The 24,696-nt window shown below is 48.2% G+C and overlaps 1 protein-coding gene across 2 annotated transcripts; it reads right to left on the bottom strand.

The window, feature by feature from the left end:
• Window positions 1-8,986: 8,986 nt before the first annotated feature.
• On the bottom strand, window positions 8,987-20,532 carry DLL4 (delta like canonical Notch ligand 4). Of its 2 annotated transcripts, XM_058806446.1 has the most exons (11): window positions 19,979-20,532; window positions 19,590-19,853; window positions 19,120-19,177; window positions 18,185-18,454; window positions 17,415-17,475; window positions 17,176-17,306; window positions 15,623-15,792; window positions 14,297-14,516; window positions 13,137-13,845; window positions 12,272-12,380; window positions 8,987-10,845 (listed from the first exon to the last, which is right to left on the bottom strand). In XM_058806446.1, the coding sequence occupies exons 1-11, from the start codon at window positions 20,030-20,032 to the stop codon at window positions 10,840-10,842; spliced, it is 2,052 nt and encodes a 683-aa protein (XP_058662429.1). In that variant the 5' UTR covers window positions 20,033-20,532; the 3' UTR covers window positions 8,987-10,839. The 2 variants fall into 2 exon arrangements, with proteins under 2 accessions (XP_058662429.1, XP_058662430.1); XM_058806447.1 differs by lacking the exon at window positions 18,185-18,454.
• Between the last annotated feature and the right edge of the window lie 4,164 nt (window positions 20,533-24,696).

The raw sequence follows: 24,696 nt of genomic DNA, 5'->3' as shown, positions 1-24,696 counted from the left end.
CCCCAAGGGCTCCAGTGCTGCCAAGGACCCTACTGCTGCTGAAGCAGGTGTACAGGTGTCCCTAAAGCGAAGGGGCAACTGAGAAAAGCAGAAAGCTTTTCTGTACCTTCAAAGCACCAACTGCAGGGTGGCTGTGCTGCAGCGTTCTGGATCAGCTATTTTCAGTCAGTTTTGTGATAGTGGGCTGGGGAGAGATGCAACTTGCTGCCTCCCACACAGTGTTAGCCTGTCTTTTGTCACTGAGGAGCTCCTCCTGGTGCTACAGCTGCAGCCCACCAATCCAGCTCATGGCCAGGGAGCACACCAGAGGAGGGTCCTGGGGTGGGAATCTGCTACTAAGGAGGAATGATGCTGTTTGTTTTCTACCTGTGCCTGCTGCTCTGCAGTAATGCTCCCCATCTAGAGCTGCAGACTGAAGCTGAAACATGAGCAGTGACTTTCAGAGAGATGCCCTTCCTGGCTCTGCACACTGGCACTGAATTAATGTGAGCTACCTGATGTGCTGCATCATGTGCCACGCAGAAATTAGTCACTGAAGGCCAGGGTATAAAACTTCCCTGATCCCTGTGGGCTTTTGAAAGGGTAGAGTTTGGTTTGTCTCCTATATCTTAGAGAGGGTGTTAACATTGAGTCTCATTGAAAATGCCTGAGTTGCCTCCCTTGGCTGCTGGGGAAGGTTCTGATACCTTGTCTGTACTGTAATGTGGGTTTGGGTGTCACACACCCTCCTCCCATGACTCCAACCTGACCCTTGGAGGCAGTGTTTTGCAGTGCCTCAGTGCACTTTCCATGGTCGCTTGTGACCCTGCAATTTGGGTTCCGGACCTGTGCAAAACCTTTTAACTATGTTAAAAACCCCATTTTGGCCAGACATCTGCAAACTGTGACCATTGATGATGCACCTGTACTCCCAATATTAGTAAGGGATCCCTGCAGTCACAAATCTTGCAATATTTACCCTCTGTTAGCCCCACTTTTCTATTCCCCACTAACCACAGTGCACAGGGACAGAGCTTGGTGTGCCTTCAGTTCCAAGAGACCCACAGTTCTGCTCAGTTAAGGTGCCTTGTGACAGGGAGATGTAGTCTGCCACCTACCCTGTGCAGCTGCGGGCTCAGTCTGTGCCGACTCTACAGACCCCTGCTGGCGGAACAGGGCTGCTCAGGGATGCTGTGCAACTGCTGCAGGGCCTGTGCAACTGCTGCAAACACACACTCCCTTTTCCTGCTGCTCTCCCCACTCTCTGGTACAGATGAACATGCTCAGCTTTCCCAAGACAAAATCTGAGCGCAGCAGCTTGTGCACGGTGAAGAGCTCCTTCCACACCAGCACTCTCCACTCTCAGATGCTGCCAGTTTGGATTCACCTGGCAGGATCCATTCCTCTCCAGCCTGTTTCCAGCACTGTGCCCCACAGTTACTCATTGTGGGAGAGCCTATTCTAAATATAATGTACAGAAAGTGTCCTGCTACCACTGCCTGCTCAGATTTCTCATAAGAGCCCTCAAATGGAATGATCATAAAGCTTTATACTGCAAGAGGACCACTCATGGTACTCTTATTGCCAGGTGCTTTAGTAAGAAAACACCTGGTACAAACATGCACATTGTGTTCATTCAGGGTCAGCTAGGGAAATCAGCTTTTGTTTTTATGTTATAGATCAGTTATTGCCACTTCCATGTCTTCACTCTTCAGTTTAGAATGCCCAGGATCTTTCCAGTGTTGCATCTGTGAAGCACCTAAATATTATGAAAGCTGCAGCAAAGGACAAGTCCTTCCTCAAATACTTTACAGTTTAAACAGACTGAAGAGGCAAAAGGTGAAGGAACAAGAATGTTGCTTCTTGTTGTTTTTTTGATTTTACCTACTGTAGGTGAGATGTACAGAAATAAAAGGCTGCAGCACAGCTTAAAAGTAGCATGCCCTTGGTGTTTGTCTGCAAAGCTATTTTTTTTTTGTCATATCTGAAGAGTGGTAACACAACACAGTAAGTAACTGGCAATATATATTAGCTGGGTCAGGCCCTGAGCTGGATACTGGAGGGGTAGGGACACCTACTAAGGCCCCTCACTGGGGGAAGGGACACCTTCTGAGGGCCATGAGTTCCTTGGGTGCTTAAACAAGGGTGTAAAGAGTAGCAGGAGGAAGGTTTTCTTCCCACCTGACCGAGGGACCTCACCTCAGCTTTAGAGGCTGTGACATTCAAGGAGAGACTGACTGGAAGGGCTGAGTTGCCTCAGACACCAAAACAAGACTAGGAACATCACTTTATTACAAGTAATGAGAAAATACATTAATAAGTCCTAAGTAGAGTGGAGAAAGGGGTAACCAGAAGTGTCTGGATGTTGAAAGCAAGTTCAGTGATGGAAGTAGAAGCATTTCTACCATGGAGGTGATGAGGCACTGGGACTCGCTGCTGGAGACCACATTAATCCCTTGTTCTCTGATGCCTTCATGTGATTTCCCACAGTTTGCTTTAGGCAGTTCAGTGCCAGGTGTCTGAGCAAGCAGAAAGTCCAGTGGCAGAGAGGGTGTCTGTAGAGATGGGCCCCACGAGTCCCTCATGTCACCACCTTCTCCGTCCAGCTGACTCAGGCTCTGCAGGGTACCTTGCTGCCTTCTGCTGGCTTGCAGTAAAACCCTGGGAATTATCTGCACGTCATTTTGTTCTCTCCCACTTTATGGAATGTGTGACACCCACTTCTTTAGCTTGAGACTGGGCCTCCACGTGTGCAGGGAAAGGGAAGGTGACAGTGTGGGGGAGAGGGCTGTACTTCACATGGCAGCCAGGAGCACCCTCTGCCACCGAGACAGTGCCCATGATGGTGATCCCGTATCAGTCGAAATGGGGGTGCTGGGAGGCTGGTTCAGGCCTGGGAAAAGCAGTTGGCACGGTCACAATCAGGCAGGAAACGGGAAATGGTGTTGTGAGGTAACAAACAGGAAGCGCTGATGGCGGCCCAGCGCGGCCCAGTGAGGCTGCAGCTGAAGGAAAGCTGTGAGGGAGCTGGCGGGGCAGCTCTGCTCTGCGCGGCCCTGCCGCAGCCTCGCCGTGCCCAGGGGCTGTTTATCCTTAGCGGCTACTTGAACAATAACACCAAACCGGTGAAGGCTTTTTTAACACTTCCGTGGCCATGAGGAGGCTGAAGGATATGAGCAAGCCCTTCCAACATCCTTCTAAGCCGCATTAGCAGTAACAATTCCACCTCACATGTCAGGAGAGAAAAATGGCCAGCCATGTAAATGGTCTCCACCTCCTCAAGGACATGTAGGGGTTAAGTGTCTGCATCCCACTCCCTTCACTGCCTGTTCCTCAAATTCATGCTTTAGGATGCCTCTGGCACAGCTCAAACCATCTTAAAAGCAGTTGTCAGGTTTTAGTTAATGACATTGACCCTTCCAAGCGTCATCCTTCCCCCCATCCTTCCCATCCTTATTTCAGATGCCTCTCCAGGAGCAAACACGGGAAGGATCTACCTTTCTCCATGAACCCTAGATAAGTCACACGGTTGGCTTAAATGAGACGCTTCACGCTTGGATGAGTGCAGTGAGGTGAGATGAATCTGCATCTGCTGGAGATGACTGAGAGCAGATTGTGCAGCAACTGCCAAAAAGGCAAGGAAATTCTTCCTCCTCATGTTTGAAAAATGTGCATCTGATGCAAGGGTTCCTTAACATTACTGTCTCCACGAAAAAGGAGATTTTTGGAATTACAAGCACACAGGTATTTCTACCTCTTCCTAGGATGTGAGCTCTACCTCCAGAAATCTGGACAGGCATTGTGAATTGTAGCTAGAGTTTTGAAGAACTTCAAAAACCTCCTCCTAAGCTACTTATGACAAACATAAATACCATTAAAAGCATGAAAATCAGTGTAATCTTCATGAAAGGAGAGGGTTGGGAGGAAGAAAAGAGCCTCTGTATTATAAGGAGACATGAGAGAATGGGAAACTAGTGATGAAGAAACTAACACCAGGATCTGGTGGGCTGAATTGAAAGAGGGGATTAGAACAGGGCTATTTCTTTTTTAATTACCATGCTTTTATCTCATGTGGGTTTTTACCCCCCAGATACACGTTGTTCAAATTGTCTTCTGTTTCTTTGTTGACAATCTTCCAGAGAACAAATGAGTTTGTGATCAAGAACAAAATGCTTTGGCAACGCTTCGGCATTTTCTGCCAAAGCAGAAAATGTAAGGCAAATATTAAACAGTGTTAATAGAGAAATACTTTCAAATGCACAGTGATTCATATCTGCACCAGGAATTTCAGCCCTTCTCACAAACCTCTGTGGGAGCCATGTGCCCCAGTACAGGGATCATCAGAGCTCTTGCATGATGCCAGGAATGGCCAAATCCTGTTCTGACTGGTGAAGGCCTCTCCAGCTATAAACCTAACTCTCAGTACATCTGTTTGGATGTTAAATACAACTTAGTTCAATTTCATTTATAAAAACACACATGGTGTCTCTGTGACCTTCTAGGCAGTTAGTTAAAAATATAATCACCAAAACCAATGTGAAGCCAGCAACAATTCAACAAATAAGCTATAAAGTACAGCTAAAAGATGTCATCACCAAACAGCCTCTCCTCAAACTGCATGATTTCCTCCATTAAACATGTATTTGCAAAACATGATTATAAGCAAGGTGCTCCTTTTCAACCTTGGGACTCTCCCTGGGGATGACCTGATCTTCATGCTGAGCAGCTGGCAGGATGGGTTGGCTGCAGGGAAAGACGGAGTCTGAGCACTGTCTCCAACTTGGCTGGCAAGAGGAAAGACAGCATGTTTGCAGAGGAAATGAAGAAGGATTAAGCCCTTCCATGGTGGTTATGTACTATGCTGCTATCTCTGTGGGAGGCAAGTCCGTCACTATGGTACAGTCTGTGGAAGAGGCAAGGTAGTCATGGGATCATCTGTGTTATGCAGGTCACACAACAGCCAGGGCTGTGCAATCCCCAGGTGTAGATCCCTTTGTGTGCCTCAGCTGTGGGTGTCCCCTCTCACATAACAGCCAGAAGTGACCCAGTCAGAGGGGAGGATGGTGAAATGGAGACTTGGGCAGCAGGAGTTATTTTCCAGTCCATTCCATGCCCTGCACTTTTAAATTTGACCTACTCTTCCTGTCCAGGGGAGCACTCCTGCAGTGTGGGGAGCTGCACAGAGCCTGTCACCAAGTTCCTCAGGGACATGTGTGGAGTGCTGCTGGCAGGCAGTGAAGACCTCTGGGTGGCAGTGACTGCTGGGTGAGCTGTGTAAGCAGATCAGTGGTGTGTCTCTTTCCCTTTGCGTCTCCTGAGGGGTAAAAAGCTCATTGGAGGAGACAGCTGGTGTATCTGAGAATGGAGCACCTCTGGGAAGCTGATGGTCTGTCATCTAGACCTAAAAGGGAGGAAACAAGGGTACATTCCACAAAGTACAAAGGTCCTTGGAATCAAATGCTGTGAGTGGAACAATTGCATTGGCATGTGAAATTATTGCTGTGTACACTATCAATTACCTGATGGACCAGAGAGTTCCATCCTAACCCTGCAGCATGATAGACTGCTGTGCTGCAGAAATATGGCCCAGAACTGTACAGGGGAAGAGGAGCAAGGATGGCAGTGTAATGCCCAGCAGAGGCAGCAGAAAGGGTAGCTTTATGGTGCTGGGTCACACTGTTTCCCAGAGAAGGTCTGAGAGCAGAGTAGGATGGTTTAGAGCAGATGGAATAGTGATCAAGGAGAAATCTCACTGCTTTGGGTGTCACTGGCCAACCTGCCAGCTCTGGGAGCTGAGCTGGCAAAACTTAAAAAGAGAGAGCAGGACTTAGGGAGGGAGAGGCACAATGAGGTCAGGGAATCTTGATGGAGAGGTGTAAAATTGAAGTTGTGAAAACAGTGAAGTGTGGCAGAGGGCCACTGAGTGATGTCAATTCTCTACAACTGGAGTTTGGATTGAGAGCAAAATGTGCTGGGAGTGTCCTATTTGCTGCGTAAAAGCAATGTGTATTTATGGGTCAGGTATGGGAGATAAGGGAATGACAGGCAAACACAGATATGTAACTGTCGCTTAGGCTGCTGGGGTGAGGGTTTGCTAGTGACCTACAGTGCCTTACTCATTTTAGCATAAATTAATGAAAGGAAAGACTGAGGAGCAATGTAAATACCTGATATTTTTACAGAGATGGTTTCATCTGTTGGACTAGGTGGCTGCACAATAACTAACTTACTCTTTCTCAGCAGCTCTTTCAAGGCTGAAAGCTGTTGCTAGTCAAGTGCATGTCCTGTATCGACCCCAAGTTCTACAAGCAGCCCTCACCTACACTAACTTAAGTAAACTCTGTGCCCTGTGCTGTGTCCTGCTGCCTGTTGTCTCAGCACCAGTGGGTGCTATAGCTACGGGTATATCCCAGCGTCTGTCTCCCCTCAGCAGCGGAGTTGTCAAAGAGGAAAGTGATGTAGGGCTGGAGCCGAACATGAAACAACTCAGGGGAAGCACTGCCCGAGGCAGGACCCCTTTCACTCATTCCAGCTCCAAAATTACTTAGACTGGAGTGCTCTGCATGGGTGTGGAAAAGTTTTTAACAGGTGCAAATACAAGGAAACATGCAAGAGTTTCTCAGAAGCAGAGTTCGTCTTAAAATTGTTTTGTCACATGGCTTTCGAGTGAATTTGTGAAGTCTTTTAAAACTGAATGCCAAGTTTAGCTGCAGTCCTTGAGCCAAATCCATAATCTTACCATAATTATTGCAAATTATGCTGAAAGCAATAAATTGTACAGTTTGGTCTGAGAAGTCTATAAGCTTGTCAAGAGTTTGTTAAGAGAAAAGGCACTGCTTATCACAATATTTTGGTCCTGACATCATCTGTGGTCCTCAAGAGGAATCTCTGAAACTGAGGTTGAGGAGTTTTTACAGCCAGAAGGATCTCATCTCCTCCTGGTGAATTCCCACCCTGTGGCTCAGAGATGTACTCACCTGGCGGGGGACAGGCTGCTGACCAGTCAGAGCACAGTGGCCCTTGGTGAGGAAGGTTTTGGCCGAAGGTCTGGGTTAAATCCAGGTCATATTATGTGTCCAGCTAACTTTCTTGTGCTTTCTTTGGCAAGGACTTGGGGATGTGCACACGTGCAGGGATGCACATATGCTTTCCATGTCCCCCTGTGTGGAAGCAGGCACTGCTCCTGTTTTTCCTGTGTAGGATCTGTGATCTATTCCGGTAGCTGCATCGTGCAGTGCTGCCTCCAGTAAATATTCACAGATTTCCTTGTAAGATGATGCTTTTTTTTTTTTCCTCTCTCCTGTGTGGATACACAAAGGCATGTGTTGTACCTGCATTACCCCATGGGATCTACATAATCAGGTCCACAGGTTTTAATGGATTTCAACTCCTTTCTGTCTAGGGGTACAGTTTCCTGTCATGTTTTGAGCAGGAAGAGCTGAGTCTTAATATTCCTGCTTGCCTAGGCATTGGGAAGAGTTCTCTGTCTATTTTCCTGTTTGATTTTTGTGTGTGTTTTGTTTTAAGCAGGACAGAGTGCATGTGTGTATGTAATCCATGTGCTCAATTAAGAGAGGCATCTGTTGGGTTTATTTCACATTGCCGAGGAAGGACTGCAAGCAGGGAGCATCTGCTCAGCTTTTTGTCAATGGCTTGTTTTTCATAATTTGCTCTACAGGGTGAATGTTTGGGGAGGGGGAGGTGGCTTTTTATTTCTGAGTTTCGTCTTAAATTTATTTTTATGGTAGCTGAGGAAATTGGCTGGGATTTGAAAGTTAATTTTGCTGTGAAAAGGTCTGAAGAGGGAGAAACAAAACCATCCAAAGTAAACAGTATTTATGTCACCCTAATAATACACTGAGAAGGACCCTTATGAATCATTATTTGCAGTATTTTAATGACTTTTCTTTAATGAAGTAAAAAGAATTTGTTATGGTGCTTTTTAAATGTCACTGGGGTTTTTAATTTTTCATTTTTTGAAAAAAAAATAGCAAATTTTGCTTTAGATTTTATTTTGGGGAAAGATAGGAAAGGCATCCAATATTCAGATGATTTTTTGGCACTTTGTCAACAACAAAAACCCCTGATTTTAAAATAGAGCAGCAGTAGTTTCCTGTTCTTATAGTTTTGCTTTTGTGCACTCAGATCTTGGCTGTATTGCACCTAGCTGATTTAGTGAGAGACTTAATTGCCTGTAAATGTATGTGCTTCAAAGGCTACTAAATCTGCTGGGAGTGTTTATACAAGTGTGCTTTTTACACTTTTTTTTTTTTTTTTTTTGTGGAAATGTCCTCCAAAAGGGCTGTAGAGGATAATGACTTTGTGATGCCCCGGGAGGACACAGCTGCTGGTGTAGTGTAGGGAACTCGGGAGGAGAAAGCCTGAAACTCCCCCTAATCCCACAAGTGAAGGACAAATCTTACCTCTTGCAATCAAACAAACAAGGATACAATCTTACATGTGTAGGTGTAGATGCTGCGCCAGAGTAACCTGCAGAGAAGATTTGGATCTTATTAAAAGTGTTTAAAGAAATAGGATTAAAAAATATGATAGCAATGTTTTGTTCTGTAAGTGAACCCCAAGACAATGCATTTATTAAGCCACTTTGAAAATGTATTAAATCTGCATCTTTTGTGTCATGACTTGTCAGGGGAGAGGAAAAGTGAAAAGTTTAATAAAAATAACTTTCCTGACAGTTCAGTCCCACACATAGCAAGAGAATGTGTATATATATATACATGTGTGTATATATGTAATTTGAATATTATCTATCACAATATAAATATGTATAACATCTCAAAATGTCAGATGAATGCCACTCAGCTGAACAACTTTGCTGACATGTGTTAACACTATAACTGTTTTTTATAAAAAGCAGCTGACATCATTTGGTGTGCACAATGAAAATGCAGGGACCAGGCAGGTGAGGTTACTTCTGGGGGGCTTCACTAACTTTGGCTGTCATAGAATAACATGGGTAAAAGGACAAACCACAACAAACTTTGTAGTAGCAGGAAAGTATTTTCATTGCTCAAAAAAAAAATAAAATTCAAACTTTGTCATCACATTAAAAACATTACATGAGAAGTAATAAACATATTTACACTTCTGTTTTGATTATAAATATACATTATATACAAAATAATGTTATAAAACGTAGAAAGTTCAGTGCTTCTGATTTTTTTTAAATTACTGAAATACTAGTCTTCAAAATAAACTACAAATAGACAAACTAAAACCCATATTATTGATTTCTGAAGGTCATCTTCAAAATGGTCCTACGTGGTCAGAGCAGAAGGTCAGTAGTGGACAATATGAAGGGGTCTTGTCTGCACAGTTCAAGGGAGTAGGTGGGCTAGTCCAACAGGCTTTACAAGGGCAGGAATATCACTGTCAGAGAGATAGCACAGTCTGTGTTTCCTCCAAGAGATCTTGTTTCTCCCTCCTCATTCTGCCCCGTGCCCTGGTCTCATTCATGAGTGTCACGGCACTTTCCACTGGGGTGTCCGGTATTATTGCTGTAAATATGTATAGAAGAAAGGAGCTTCTGCCTGCCTCTGGCTGCCAGGGACAGACACAGCACATTTTCCATGTAGCACTGGGTGGGTATGAAAGAAACAGGATGAGCCTAAAACCTTCTAACTTCAATCTCCACCTGTCTTGGCAGAGGGCATCTCAGCAAGTGCTTCACTACTGGGCATTTAGAACTGGGATGAAGAACAAGAGTTGGAGTTTTGCAACGAGATGGAGAAATGGTGGGGGGAGTAAGTGGGTTGTGTCACATTGCTGCTTCTTCAGAAAGTAACAGCTGCAATTTTGAGACTATTTGCAGTAAAAGGTGGCACCTAATTCAGAAACACTACACAAACCCCTGAATTTGTGTCAAAATAAGGCAGGGGGAAGAGAATGAGGAAGGAGAAGAAAAGAAGTAATGTCTATTCACAATCACTGGTAGTGCAAAGGGCATGAAAACAGCTGAGACAGCTCAGCACATAAAGGTTCTAGGAGCTGATTGATTTTAAACGCATTTGTAAGGCCTTATACAGAGCTGGGATCACCTCCTCCCTATCAATGGGGACGAGGCAGTACACATTCCTTATCACAACTTCCCCAAAAATCACGTTCCACACCGTGGCTTGAGTCAATCAGTTCTCCAAAGCATCACCAAATGAGTTGACGTGTAAATTCGGTTTTCTTCTTTCCTCCTCCTCTCACCCCTTACACAGTCTCCAGTACATGCAGCAGGAGAGAGGAGATGCAAATGGATGTTTAGCAGGAAGTATCAACTACCTCTACCTAGTACTGTTCAGGTAACTGCAAAAACAGCAGTCAAGTTTCTGTTTGGGCTTGTTAGATTCTCTTGACACATTATAGGCACTTTTAAACCCAGAAAAAATTGAGACCTCATTTATACTGTATCCATTATCTGCATAGCAATGTGTCTTGCTTCGCACCTTCCATGGCAACATCTGTGACAGTTATGTGCCTCCTTATCTACCAGCACCTCCCATAACCAGAGTTCTGGAAAGCCAGGGGTCTGTCCATGAGGAACTGGCCTCAGCATCTTTTAAAACACCAACATTTTTAACCTCTCTCTTCCCTCTGCCTCCCCTTTTCAATAGCAAATGAGATTTCTGGTATCAAACTTCAAACAAGGGCAGTAAGAACAAAAAGGTGTATTGCATCTTTCAGTAAATTCACAGTCTGTCCAGTTCACTCAGTTCCATCCTCCGCCTGAGAGCAGCAAGTTGCATGTAATTAAAAACAGTCCAATCCAGTTCTGAATTGTAAACAATGCAGCAGGAACGTCCATCTACTGGCATCATCAAATCTGAGGTGCAAATGGTCTGATCTTCAGTCTTATACCTGTCAGGATATAAAACAACACCAGGAATGAGAAGGAATCACAGCATACAGAGTAGTGCAGAACTAACAAACTGTAATTCAGCTATGTCAAACCAAAGAAATTTAAGCCAAACATTACTGCAGTTTAACTCTCAGTGTTTAATGTTTTCAGTTGGGTCCAGAGGCAAAGAATCACCAGCAAAAATAAAATAGTCATCTGTGGCCTCTCTACCTGGCCTCAGGGGGAGAATGCTTACAAACCTGGGTGCTTAACATTAGGGATCTGCAAAAAAAGTACACGGTATAGTTAAATAGCTTGTGTTTAGAAGCATTAAGCCTGAATGGTGTGCAGAGAGATTCTAGGGGTTGTCATTCTGAAAACAGAATAATTTCTGGAGATGCCTGATGTAAATTTGGGAGCCTAGCTTTGCTCAGCAAGATCTTTGAAGATACAGTATTTAGGTCACTTAACAGGAATGAAGTGTCTAGCTGTCATTTGTATCTCTGAATCCTTTCACTTAGTCTTAAACTTTTAATATTGTTGGTTGACTTGTGTTCCAGCTTGCTTTCAAGGGGAAATCTGATATCCACCTTGGAAAGGGAGACTGAATCCTGCAGATCTGTCCTCACAGATCACTGCTGTGTGGCACAGCAAGCTTCTCTTTCCTACAGGCTGCAATTAGTCTTAAGATGACTACACCGAAGAAGGCAGGTATTGGAAGTTAAATTGCCTTTAACTTCCACTGAGACTTTTTCCAAAAGGCTGGTAGTTCTTTAGGAACCATTTGGCTCCTCAATATCTGCTTTTCTAAGTCTTTAAAGTTCAGTGTTAGGCCTTTCCTTTTTTTGTGTATCCAACTTTTCAATATAACATAAAAATTGAAATTTTTTATCAGTAACAGCAATAACTTCTGCTACAGGGTATTGAGCTGGAGCTTACATCCTAAGAGGTTGAAATTACCTTATAACAGACTTCCTAAATGGCTGTTATGCCTATCCACTAACACATCCTGCTACCTTCCATCTTCAGCTAGAAATCTATAGCTTTGCCTGTTTCCACAGAACAAAGATTATCCGTTGTAGTCACAGGAAAAAACATGGCTTTACATCAATGGGCCTAAGAACGATTATTATTTCCATTTTTTTCTGACCACTTATTTAAGAGGAAATAATCCTACAATGTGCTGAATTTTTATGGGCTGATGTTCTGTGTTTTCATCTATCACTGACTTATTTATGCCCAAAACCTCTGGTTTAATAAAGCCAGAGCAGCTTATTTTTTTATTTTCCCCACTGCATATTCTGTGTGGGCCACAGAAGAGGAGAGGAAAACGCTGGAAGCATCATGATCCCTAGAAATAAAGGAACCTTCTCAGATACAATACTAAAGGATAATTTACCCTTTTACCTTGTGAATTTATGCCTGTCCACCTCTGTACTTACTTACCTCTGTGGCTATGATGCACTCATTCCGTTCTTCTGTTATCACAAAGACGGACTGGTACATTGAATCCCTCGGAGAGCATATCGCTGATATTCTGCATTCTGGCTTTTCACTAAGGCAGGGCAGAGAAAAAAAGAACATTAGCTGATTACTGACAAGCCTGACTCTCAAAATCTACCATGAATATGGAATGGTGGAATGAGATAGCCATGAAGGTGTGGAAGGGAAATGCATGGGATCAAGTTTCACACGTTCTGTGTCTGTCGGGATACTATGTTAGAGAAGTGGAAATAAGGAACAGCGAGAGTCTTCCTACGCTCCTGCCATGTCCAACCTAACAGCAGGTTCCTCAGAGCCCTTGGTCTAACAACCACATGCAGATCCCAGTCAAGACCTTCAGCACATGAATCAGAAGACTGATAAGCCACTGAACACCCGCCCTTTTCTCCTTTTGAAAAAGAGTAGTTGTTTTCACTCTATCATTCTTCTCTGTAAGCAGTCCATCTTGCCTTCTCACAAAGTGAAATACTTATTTTTAATCACTGTATGCCTATACTGTTGTTCCTCCAAGATCTACTGAAGAAGTAAAGATACTTCTTACTTTCACCACTGGCCTAGCCACTCTGGGTTCCTTCACAGTATCCATACCAGCAGCACCCTGCACAAACACTCAAATTAATTGACTTGGCTAAGGATAGCACTTGGTTGTGACACACATACTCCAGTATGAAGATTCCTGGCTTTGATCTGGTTTGTTTTGTATATTATCCGCTTGAGGTTTCTTTTTCCCTCATATGCTCACCTGCTTCTAGACTGATATGAAGATGAGTGGCTTTAAGAAAGACTATAATGGAAACTACATTCTCACCTGTGTAGTCGGAGGGGAGACTTCTCTCCTAAACACTTTTCACTTTTGTAATATTTATCTTCTGGTGTCCCTCTACTTGTCAGGTCTTTTACCAGATTGTAGTCCAGTTTATGGTTCTTGGGTTTGTAGTTTGATTTCTCCAGCCCACAGTCCACTTCAAGGTCTTTATTTTTATTGGTGTTTTTCAGCTGGGAAGCTGGAATGAGATTGTCCTTCTGGAAGTCAGACAGGTTGTTCATTGTCTCCAACTCCTGCTCTGGGTGCATCCTCATCTGCCTGATGACCATTGCTATCATGCAGAACAGTATGAGCAAAGCCACCAGCCCCACCCCCATGGATATAGCAATCCAGGGGACTGGTTTAGGAGGAAGTGTAACGGGCACTGAATAAACTGGCAATTCACAGCGGTTGCCCATGAAGCCAGAAGGACAGTAGCAAACAAAGTTGGCACTATAAAGTCCACTGTAGCATGTGCCTCCATTCTCACATGGCCCAGAAGCACATTCATCTCTGGTTTTGATGTCGCAGTTCCTGCCACTGTAGCCTGGCATGCATGTGCAGGTGTAATCGTTGATTAGATCATGACAAGTTCCCCCATTGGAACATGGGTTTCTGGCACAATCATTGATGTTTATCTCACATTTCTGACCAGAGAAACCAGCCCGACAGCGGCACACACGAATCTGCCCAAGGTAAAAGCAACTACCATCTGAGGGGAAAAAAAATGAAATAAAAATTAGTTTGCACTGCACTTCACGCAGAAATCTAAACCTTTCTCTGGTCAGCATGTTATACTACCTCAAGAAGAGAGAGGTTATTTTACAAAACAGCCGCACATCTAAAAGTTCATTCTACTTTACCTAATTGTATCACCGTGCCTTAATGTTATGCTCCTTCTAAATATGTAATAGAGTTAATTTAATTTAACTTCCATCTTCCCCACCATATGATAAATCGCATGTATTGTTTTGTTACATAGAAAATGCCAGTGCAAGTCCCGCCCCAGCAAGAGACTAAAATTAGGGTGGATGTGGAATACAGCAGGGGAGAAGGACTAATGTTCTAGAGGAAGAGTAGAGGTCAGATTGGATTTCTATCACTTCTGCACTGAAAAGCACAAATGAGTCAGGGTCATGAGATTTTTTGATAAAAAGACTCACCATTTGCACAGGGGTTGCTTGTGCACCTGTCTACTTTTTTTTCACAGTTAGACCCTGTGAAGCCGAAAGGGCAAACGCAAGTGTAGCTGGCCCCTTGATCCTTTTCCAAGCATGTGCCACCGTTGAAGCACGGAGAATCTATACATGTCAGAGCACTGTGCTCACAGTGAGTGCCATAGTAGCCAGGGGGACACAGGCAGTGATAACCGTTCTCCATATCCTGCAAAACACAATATTAGGCCACTGTTATTTAATGGAAAGAAATGATAGCTCCCTGCATGCTTAGTTCTGGTCAGCAGCAAGCGCTGTTCAGTCTCCTCTCATCCACAGCCTGATGTGGCAAAAGTGACATCAGGAGAGTGAACAACTGCAGGTTGGACTGTGAGGGACAGAGTTGTGGCTCAGCTGTACTCAGTGTACAGGAGTAATCATGCAGCTATACACGCAGAGCACATACAGTTGTAGGGAGCACACAGGCAGCTACACAAAAGCATTGCTAACACCACTGTCCGAGGGCATCCAGAGGTCCTCCCAGAGCAGGGTGGTATGTGTTGACCTCACAGCTGTGATCAGACCATTTATCCTCAGTGTGAGAGTCCTTTTTTATTTCATAAGGGTTTAAGTTGCTTTGGATTGCCTAAGTCCCACCACTTAAATAATAACAAACTGCTTCTTCTTTCCAAGGGCTATATGTCCAAGGCCTTGGGAGAAGGTAGGTAGGGTCTTGTGCTTTCATCTAAAAACTGCATTGGCTTTAATTTAAACATGTATCAGATTACATTTGATATCTATAATCAATCAGCCTTTACCAATACATCGTTGGTAAGAATCCATCATTAACTGGATCCAAAAACAGGCTGAAACACTAAACTACGAGAATCCAAAAGTGTGGAATTCTGTTTTGCAGAAAGTTTCAGCTGATTGCCCCCATATTGTTTGACACTATCTTCTCACAGCAGAAAGCAAAATTTTCTTTAATTTACTATTAAAATACAGACTTAGTGCATTTCTATATGAACGGTGGTTTGAGAAGCTTATTTTTAACAGATCTGCTCCCTCATCAACCCTGGATCTTGCCAAGCTCTCAGAATGGCTGCCACAGAAACCCAAGGATCAGTTGACCAGTTCTAATCTAGATGATACATCTCCTCCTGTGACAGACTTCCTCCCCCGACACCTCTCGGAAAGGGTTCAGTATGATAGTTGTGAGCGTCAGTAATGAACCCGCGTCCTATCGAATTCCCGCTCTGTTGTTACCGAGCCATTGCTGGAAAGGTACACCGGGGCTTGCTGCACACAAAGGCTTTCCATTTAAAATGCTCCTACCGTGCAACTGCCGCCGTTCCTGCAGGGATTGCTGTCGCACTCGCTGATCTCGTGTTCGCAGTCGACGCCGGTGAAGCCGGGTTTGCACGCGCACGTGTAGCTGCCCTGGCCAGTGTTCATGCAAGTTGCTCCATTTTTGCATGGCCTGTGGTGAGTGCAGTAGTTCAGATCTGCAAAGATACCAGGAGTTAGGAAAACAGGTCTTTTGACAAGTGGGAAAAGATATGCATACAAAAAGGCTGTAGTCAAGAAAAAAGACAGAATTTCCAATGAAGCATTTTGTTTTGGTATCTATGGGAATACTGGAGATTGTTATCTGGGTTATTATCAGTCATAATCAGATTACCAATCTATCACTTGGGCTCTGAATTTTGAAGGAGCTGGCAAAAATATAACTTTCTTAGTGTTTTGGTATATTGTCCCTTTTTTGTGGACATAAAACTGTTAGTTGCAATTGGATTTAGGTACCAAACTGGAAAATGTACTTCATAAGCGTGTGTTCTCCAAAACACACACCACAGCACTGTGGCCCCTTCATGTACAGCATGCTACACACTACAAGAGTGAGTCCCATCTCTAAAAGGTGTGCTCTTAGGCACATTCTAGAAAGGCAAGGAGGAAAAACAAAAGATGTTTTGGCTTTGAGATTTAAACAAACACTAGAAATCTGTTATTGTTTATTTGCTCTTTTGTTATGGATGTTAGTAGATTAAACTGTCAAATGCCCTGCCAAGCTTGATGGTTTTATTTTTTTTTTCCTTTAAATTTAAGACAGAGGTTAAGCATAAGTTCATAGGACGTAAGTAAGAAAAGCTTTATTATCTGTGTAAATATTATAGAGTAATTTGAATGCAACTGGTTAATAGATAACTATAAGCAGAAAAAAAATCTGCAACTTTACTTTTCCTGCTTAATTCAGCCTTCACCATCTTAATCCTACAACTGTCCTGGAAACACTTAGCCTGATTTGAGCACTTAATGATCTCAGTGCCAGCAGTGCATATATGGCCTTGAGGACATGACTGCTCAGCTGGCTACGGTTCAGTGATTCAGTGGGTTGAATAGGTGGAAGTGGTCTGGTGTACCTTAAAATGGAACCTGTACTTTTCATTCTTGCTTACATGATTTTTCTCTCATGCTCCAGACTTATCACATGAGTTAACTTCCTTCTATGCAAAATAAGGAAGGCCCAAATGATGGTGTTTACTGCTGCTGGAAACTATTTAGTAAACTCTTATACTTGTACAACGAATAAGTTAAACTTAGCTTGAGCAGGCAGAAAACTTGTCTGTTCAACACTCATCCAGATTGTTAGGTCTTTGTCCAAGAAAAACTTCTTTTGCAAGAGAAAAACTGCAGCTACCAAAAAAGTTTCCTTGTTTTCAAACAGAATTACTACAAGAACTGGTATGTAAGGCTGCAGTGCTACAATCTGATGCCTGTGAAGATGTACCTTGGGGAAATTTAATTCCAGATCCAGTGGGTCAGATTCCTTAGTGTAGTACTAAGGAGTACCCAACCTTGGGGCTGTAAGTGTAAGCTTCAGAACTAACCTTGATCACAGAAGAGGCCACCCCATCCTTCATCACATATGCACTGCCATTGTGTTTTACAAGTCCCGTGGCGGCAGCCTATATGGGGAATGCATTCATCACAGTAGCGGCCTTGCCAACCAGGACGGCAGCTAAAAGAAAAGTCCAATTAAAACATTAATGACATGGAGAAGAGTTTAAGTTTCTATTACAAGGTGACATTTTAACTGATGTTCAGACTGCATTTGCCATCTACTCACATGCACTCTCCAGGCTTGTTGCAATATCCATTCTGTTCAGTACATCCAGCCAGACAGATGGCTGTGAAGAGAACATAAAAAACCATAAATGTTTAGGTAAAAACACATGGCACTACAGAATACACTTTTAAAGGATAAAAAGCTTTTAAAAAATACTTTATAAAGAGTTTTACACGTTCAAAGCTTTGTTTTAAAACTTCTTGGTACGGGGAGTTCTGGAACAGGAGGAAGTGAATAGGGAGAGCCAACACTTGACAAGTTGTCCTTTAGTTTTTCTGTTTATGCAACAAACATGAACTCTTGCAACTCTTGCTAGAAAAGCAGCAAGAGAAAGCGGCTTTGGCTTGTGCTAATGAAAGGCTGAAAAAACTCAATGATACCCTGAGCTCAGAGTAAAGGTTCCCACTACTACACTGCAACACCCATCTCATGTCCTCTGGCTGCAGGAATGGTTGGTGGCAGACTTTGTGCGAACAAGCTGCTACCCTTTTACCTTGCAACAGCTACTGCTATTCAGGGCTATCAGCCAAGGTCCCTTTCCTGCCAGCTCGCTCTTTGCTGCTAAGGCTCGCATAGGTGCAGCACAGCGTTGGGTGGTTGCAGCCAAAGGGGCCAAAGTCCTCAGCGCGCAGCTCTGCCTCTCTCACTCTGACAGGGAGTGGAGAGGTCGGCACGAAAACACGGCCCGGGCCGCGGGAGGCCTCCGTGAGCTTTAGAGGCGCGGCCGAGGCCCGCGGCGCTCCCCCCGCCCGGCCGCCCGTGGCACTCACGCTCGGTGCAGTACTCGCCGGCCCAGCCGGGCAGGCAGGCCAGGCTCCCGTCCGCCGCGCACACGTAGTGCCCGAAGCGGTCGTCGCGGCGCTTGCAGAGGCGGGAGCAGCTCTCGCCGTAGTAGTTCTCGCTGCACACCACGCGGTAGGAGTAGCGCAGCTTGGTCAGCGGGCCCTGATGCACGTCCTGCGACCAGTCCTCGCCCACCGACAGCGACCGCTGGATCGACATCTGGCTGATGAGCCACTCCTGCGGGGGCGGCCGGGAGCCTGCAGGAGAAGGGCGCGGGTCAGCGGCTGTGGGCCCGCCGCGTCCCGCCGCCGCCGGGCCAGCGGAGCGGGATACCCCGCTCGCACATATGTACACGCACATACACACATATACACACACATATACACACACATATACATATATATGCATATACGCAGGCACGCGTCTGGAGGTTGATGTATGCAAGGGTACAAAAAGGCCACCAGGCTGTGCGAACTCGGGCCAAAGGGACTCAGCCGGGGGGCCTGTGAAAGGAGGGCTGCTGTGAAATATCCTTTTCCTCTCCTCTCAGAAAAACATCCCAAAGCCATTATTCCTTTCCAAAGGGCGGAATTCGAGCAAGGTGTAAAATACAGGAAAAGGCGGACGGGGCTTGCTGGCAGGCTCCCGGCTTTCTCACCGCAGCCCGCCTCGCTTTCCCACGCCAAAAATAAACCGGAGGAAACGCAATTGTGTTGGAGATTAGGCCGGGGCAGAATCAAAGCGGCCCCTGATGGATATCGTTGGGGGACCGGCTCCTGATGGTGGGATAAAGGCGGCCCTGGAGTTATGGCATAAACAGCTGAGCCGGGGGGGCCATTGGGCCCGGGGGGGCCGCACGGGACGGGCCCGGGGCGCTCCCGCCGCGCGGGCGCCCCCTGCCGGCGGCGCGCGCAGTATTCACCTTCCGGCAGGTAGTTGTCGGGCGCGTGCCAGGCCTCGATGATCATGGAGAAGGTTCCCTGCGGGAGAGACACAGCGTCAGCCCCGCACCCAGCGCGCACCCAGCCCAGCCCAGCCCAGCCACGGCACACCGGCCCTGCCCTGCCCCGCATTTGCGCTCTCTCCCCCCGGCTACACACTTCCCTCCTTCCCTCGCTCCCACAGACCACGGATACACATCCCCACCTTCAAGCCCCTTAGCCCCTTGCTTTATTTCTCTTAATAACATTAGTCATCCCAAGTAAGTGCTTCTGATCTGGATGAGCTTTTTTATCTTTTTTTTTTTTTTTTTTTTTTTTTTTGGAAGTTCTGGAAATAAATCTAAAAGCAAAAGTAGTTTGTTTCCATTACAGGCAATCAGCCCGCCGCGGCTAGCCTGCTCTTGCCACCCTCCTGCCCACCATCAAAATCGGGTTCAAAGTAGAATCTCACCGGCCACGTGAAGTTAAAGGGCAGCTTAATGGGGCTGTCAAATCTCTCAGTATCCTTGATGCTGAAGGAGTTTATTCCCAGAACCGGGGTGATGATGCTGCCGAAAGTGCAGGAGCCCGGGGAAACCACTGCCTGAAAATGCTTCAAACAAACGCGAAAGAAGGTCCTGCAGTGGGGGGAGCAGGGCTCCCCGCTGGCCAGAGACGCGTGGCTATTCACGAATTCGTGTAGCTCCAGCTGGAAGACGCCGGAGCCGGACACCCTCTGCACAAAGGGGAGACACACAAAATAGCCAAATCAGACCTTACCCGGCTTTGCCATGCAAACTTGCTTCCATCACCCACTTTACACTTCGCGAACCCTTTTTTTTTTTCTGCCTGTGCGATTACCTGCTGCAAAATCGTTAACAGAAACGTCAAGCCAAAGATGCGCAAGGCTGTCATCCTTGTGTTATTCGAGCTTCCAGTTCTTAGTGGGTTTAGTTTTCCTTCTGTATTCCTCAAATGGACCAAGCAAGCGCTTCTCAGTCGAGGGAGAAAAGAGAGGCGTCACGGCGATTCTCCGGGAGCAACCTGCTCTTCCAAATATTCCCCGAGCAGCAGCAGAAATCGGAAGGTAAAATCCAGGTGTCGATCCGTCCCCTTCAGGGAATTAATCCTGCAGCCAGCCGCCGACCTCTGATCGCTGTCGTCGCCTTTATAAACTCCAAAGCCGGGTGGGTTTGGTGAGAGACGCGGAGGGGAGTGCTTAGTGTGGAACCGCTCCTCCTTTAACCGGTGCTAACAGCGCTCAGTAAATGGAAAACTTGCTTCGCTTCGAGCTGTTTATATAGTTGCCTCGCATCCTCACAAGCTCATTATGTAAACCGTCAGTCAGACTCACGGGCGATCCCTCCCCTTTTCCATCTTTCCTTTCTGGAAAAAAGAACCAAATGTTGCGGAGAGCCCTCATATCCCGAATTAATACCCTGCTGCCGCCGCCGCCGCCGCTGCTGCCGCGCTGCCCGCCGAGGAGCCGAGCTGATTACGAACGAGCCGAGCATCTGTTGAGATATTTACGGCGCTCACACTGGGAGAGAGAGTTCCCTCGAAAATCAGACGCCTCTCCACCGGGCAGCTTTCTACGGCGGCCGAACAATAGAGGATGAAATGTTTCAAAAATACGCTTGTTAGTTAGTTAGTTTGTTCGTTCCCCGTTGCCCTCCACCCCACGGCTCCACGCGTGTGCCCGGTCCCCGGCCGTGTCCCGGGCGGCGGGACGGGGCGGCGCGGTGCCTCGCAGCCGCGGCCGGCCGGCAGGAGCTGCCCTGCCCGGCGGGGGCCGGCCCCGGCTGGAAACCAAAAGTAAAACGGCGTTTGCCCGGCAGGCGGGCACCCGGGGCGGCTCCCGGGGCGCAGCGCCCAGCTCCGGGACGCCCGTGCCGCAGGCCCGGCCCCATTCCTGACCCCGGCTACTGGAGCCCTCCTCGGAAGGGGTGGGTGATGGTGGGTGATGGCAGGGGACGCGGGCACCGCGGGGATCGACGGGCGCTCGGTCGCCCTTCCGAATTCGGTGGCGAACGAGCGCTCCTGCGAGGTGACCGGGGTCGACAGCAGGGACGGAGCTGGGTTTTCCCCAGGCTGCCCCGGCTCCCAGAAACATGGGCAAGGGGACAACTCGGGCGCCTGCAGGCGAGCGGGGCGGGAGCGGGGCCGCGGGCCGTGTCTGGCCGCCTGGCCGCGGCCGGGTTGCGGTCTGGCGTGTGCCATAAAGCCCTTGGCCTGATTGCAGCGTGCGCTTATTGTTGGGTCGCGTGTCCCTCATTAAAGCCAAGCACAGAGAAGGCCTTTCATGTGGCTTTTTATTTCAGCTTGTTAAATGGATGGGAGGCCGGAGTGGGGGAGGGAGGGAGGGAGAGAGAGATAAACCCTCAGCTGTATGGTAATGAGGTCTTGCCACCTTTCTGCCAGCGCCCGGCGCGCCAGGCTGCGGGCCTCCGCGGCGTGGGTCACCTGGGGAGCAACGCGAGGCGCAGAGCGCTGCCGGTCCCTTCCGCCCCTCTGCTCTCCCAAAGGGTCTGTTCCAGCGGCGTCACCTCCCCACTCCGAGTTCTCTGGGGGGGATAAGGAAAACCGGGGCTCTGGATCGTTTGTAGACGAGGCGGCATGGGGAGGGCACACTCCAGCCGAACTTCTCAGGCCGTCGCGCTCCCTCGTACGTTCAGAGCGGCTGCTCTCCCTGGAGACTCGCTCTGGCCCAGGATGCGGTCAGGGTCCAAACGCCCGAGGTGTCCCCGGGAGGGCCGGAGAACGGGGGTGGGGAACACGACACGGCTTCGCAGAGAAAGCCGTGGGGGAAAGCTCGGGCACCGCCGCCGTGGATTGGTTTGGGCAGAGGTACAGGCTAGAAATCGGGGTCGCCACCAGAAGAGGATTAAAACTTCTCCCGGTCCCCACCGCGCCTGTGAAAGCCGAAGCCGGGAGGCACAGACTCTGGCAATGGCGGGGCACTGCAGCCGGGGTCGGGCACCCTTGGCTGGGCTCTGTCCCGCTGTCACCTGGGGTACGTGTTTGTGCGGACGGGAGCCGTGTCCGTGGTGGAGATAAACCATGAGGCACAGAGGCGCAGGCCAGGAGCTCTTTTGTCTCGGCCTCGTAAACAAGTGGGAAGGAGGAATGTGTCGCCGCTGATGAACTCGGAATTTTGCAGCGATCCACCCGGCCAGATCCCGGCTTTACCAGCAGCAGCGTCAACTGTCAAAATCAAATCTGATGCTAATAGCTTCGGTACTAAATAAAATGAGAGGCCAGATAACATCAGTGCTTGATAAATGGTAATGAGTGTCTAACCTAGGGGAACAGAAGGGCTGTGGGGCTCTTTAATTCAGTATTGAAAGGCTAGCTGGGTACTGCAGGCTCTAGCAGATGTTAGTATGTGTGTGTTTTGATTTTTGACTTGTATTGGACGTTTATTAGGCTAACCAGAGCCACCCCACGCATGGCCACTTGGTCCAGGCACCATCTGGCACAAGCAGGGCGGCGTGCAAGAATAGGGCCTTGCTTTGGTGCTGAGGATCCACAGGCAGCATCTACCATATGGACCCGGAGCTAATGTAGGTTAAAGCAAGACAAGCTCATCTCTGCTTTTCACAGCTCCGCCAAACCTCTCTGCCATGCTGGCGGAGTGCACCTTGGCGGCTGGAGAAGAGCTGCCACCTCTCCTTGCCCCAGCTCTGGCAAAAGGGGAGCAAGCCCCCAAGCACTCCTCAACCTGCTCAACTGCTCTTGGGTGGCCACTGGTTTTTGAGTCAAGCTTTGCACCTAGCTCTGTTTGATCCCGGTGTGAGCACAAGTTGCTCCAGCTCCCCAGGTGTCATCCCCCCTAAAACCAAATATTTTCAGGAGATCAAGTGGGTGGTGCAAAACAGACTCTAAATCCTCCTTGAAACTCCAGACCATTATTTTGATTGCAGCTGTAAAAAGAGTTCGTAATAAAATAATAACAGGGCAATATAATAAACCACCTGCTGCATGTTGACACACACGCACAGGGAGTTCAGATTAAAAAAAAAAAAAAAAAGTTTCACTAATAGCATCAAACAGCTGAGCCTGAAGTCGGCCGAGAGCAGATTAGAAGCATAACTCCTGCAAACTCTTTCCTGTGCCCAACACGCCATCCTGGGTCACTTGGAGAGCAACAGCCCAGCCACCTCCCCTAAGATCCTCGGCTCAGTTCGAGGGGTGCCTGTCCTCGGGAAGGGGGGAAAGCCCGCAGAGCCCCCGGCTTTGCAAAGGGCGGTGCCCGCGGCCCCTGTCGGGATGCTGGGCACCAACCGGACCGGACATACCCGGTGGTCGCTGCTTCCCCGTCCATTGCACCCTGCTCCCTCTCTCTCCAGCTCACTTACTCGAGGTCAGGGCGCTTTCTTCCCCTCTTTCGCGCCCCATTTGCTGCCGGTTTATCTCCAGGCTGGCCCGGCTCAGCATACGCGTGGCCGGGCCAAACGCATCTCGCTAACGAGACAACGTTAATTAATTCCGGGCGGGTGAAAGTTGCCAGCCTGCCCAAGCCATCCCTCCCCCCGCGCCCTCGTGCCAGGCTGCCCTCCTCCGCTCCCGGGGGAGCGTCCTGCGCTACCCCACCCGCGGGATGTGCCCGAGCCCCCCCGCCCCGTGTCCTTGCTGCTCCCAGCCTGCCCAGCCCCGGGAAAGGCGCTGCTCGCTATCGGCGCACGGGCGCGGCCAAGCAGCGCCTGCACCGCGGCCATCAGCCCCGCTTATCTCTTTTCCTCAAGGCTCCATGATTTCTAATCTGCTCACATCACCCACGGGGGAACACTCCCGCGGGGAGCGGGTCTGGGCGTGAGCGGCTCCCGGCAATGTTGTTGCCACCATGCGCTTTCTGCGTGGCTCCTGGGGGGCCGCTTTTAAGGTGCTGAAGATACAGAGCACCCGTACCTAGGGCCGCGGCGGCGCCTGCCTGATGCTCCGGCCGCGCCGTGGTGCCACCCGGCGTTTTTGGAATGGGACACGCCTGAGGCTGTCCCTGTCTTCCCTGTGTCCCAGGTGTCCCAGGCTGTCCCCTAAAGCAGCATGAAGCCGCAGCCAGGCTGGCCTGGCTTCCTGGCCGGCTCAAGCTTAGTTGAGGGTGTCCTGCGTCTTCCCATTTCCCCTAACTCTGACCCTTCCCTGTGCCCGGGAGCGGTGCGGATGCCCGAGGGGCACGGCTGCTCACGCCCCTCAGCGCCAGCCGCTGCCACCCACCTCCCCTTCTCCGCACTCATCTGGGAGCGGATCGCGGGGCGCGGAGCAGCGCCCTCGCACCTTGGAGCCCTCTCGTCACCTTTCCCCAGAGCCGACCCCCTCACCTCCAGGGTCGTGGGCTGCGGGGCGCCCAGAGACCCCTCGCAACTCCAGAGCCCCGCGGGCTGCCCTACACTTGTTCAAATTTATCATAACAAGTTTGTCGGTCAGTGCAGCATCCCGAGCGCCTGTACGAGCGCGGTGCGGTGTTTTACTGCGCACCTTGCGCGCCTTTCTCGGCAGCGTTCCTGCTTCGGGCTCTGCGGCTTGTTTCGGGGCTGGCCTCGCGGATCGCCTTCTTGATCACGGAGTGAGTTTGATCTCTT

The sequence above is a fragment of the Ammospiza caudacuta genome, chromosome 6 (genome assembly GCF_027887145.1).
Source record: "Ammospiza caudacuta isolate bAmmCau1 chromosome 6, bAmmCau1.pri, whole genome shotgun sequence".
Taxonomy (NCBI): Eukaryota; Metazoa; Chordata; class Aves; order Passeriformes; family Passerellidae; genus Ammospiza; species Ammospiza caudacuta.
This window is presented reverse-complemented; position numbering and strand designations above follow the sequence as displayed.

Excerpts from the sequence above, each read along its gene's own strand:
- DLL4 (XM_058806446.1), bottom strand. The coding sequence starts at position 20,032 with ATGACAGCCTTGCGCATCTTTGGCTTGACGTTTCTGTTAACGATTTTG. Across the intron at positions 19,178-19,589 it reads CCTTTAACTTCACGTGGCCG|GGAACCTTCTCCATGATCAT; the intron begins GTGAGATTCTAC and ends TCTCTCCCGCAG. Across the intron at positions 18,455-19,119 it reads CGACAACTACCTGCCGGAAG|GCTCCCGGCCGCCCCCGCAG; the intron begins GTGAATACTGCG and ends CTTCTCCTGCAG.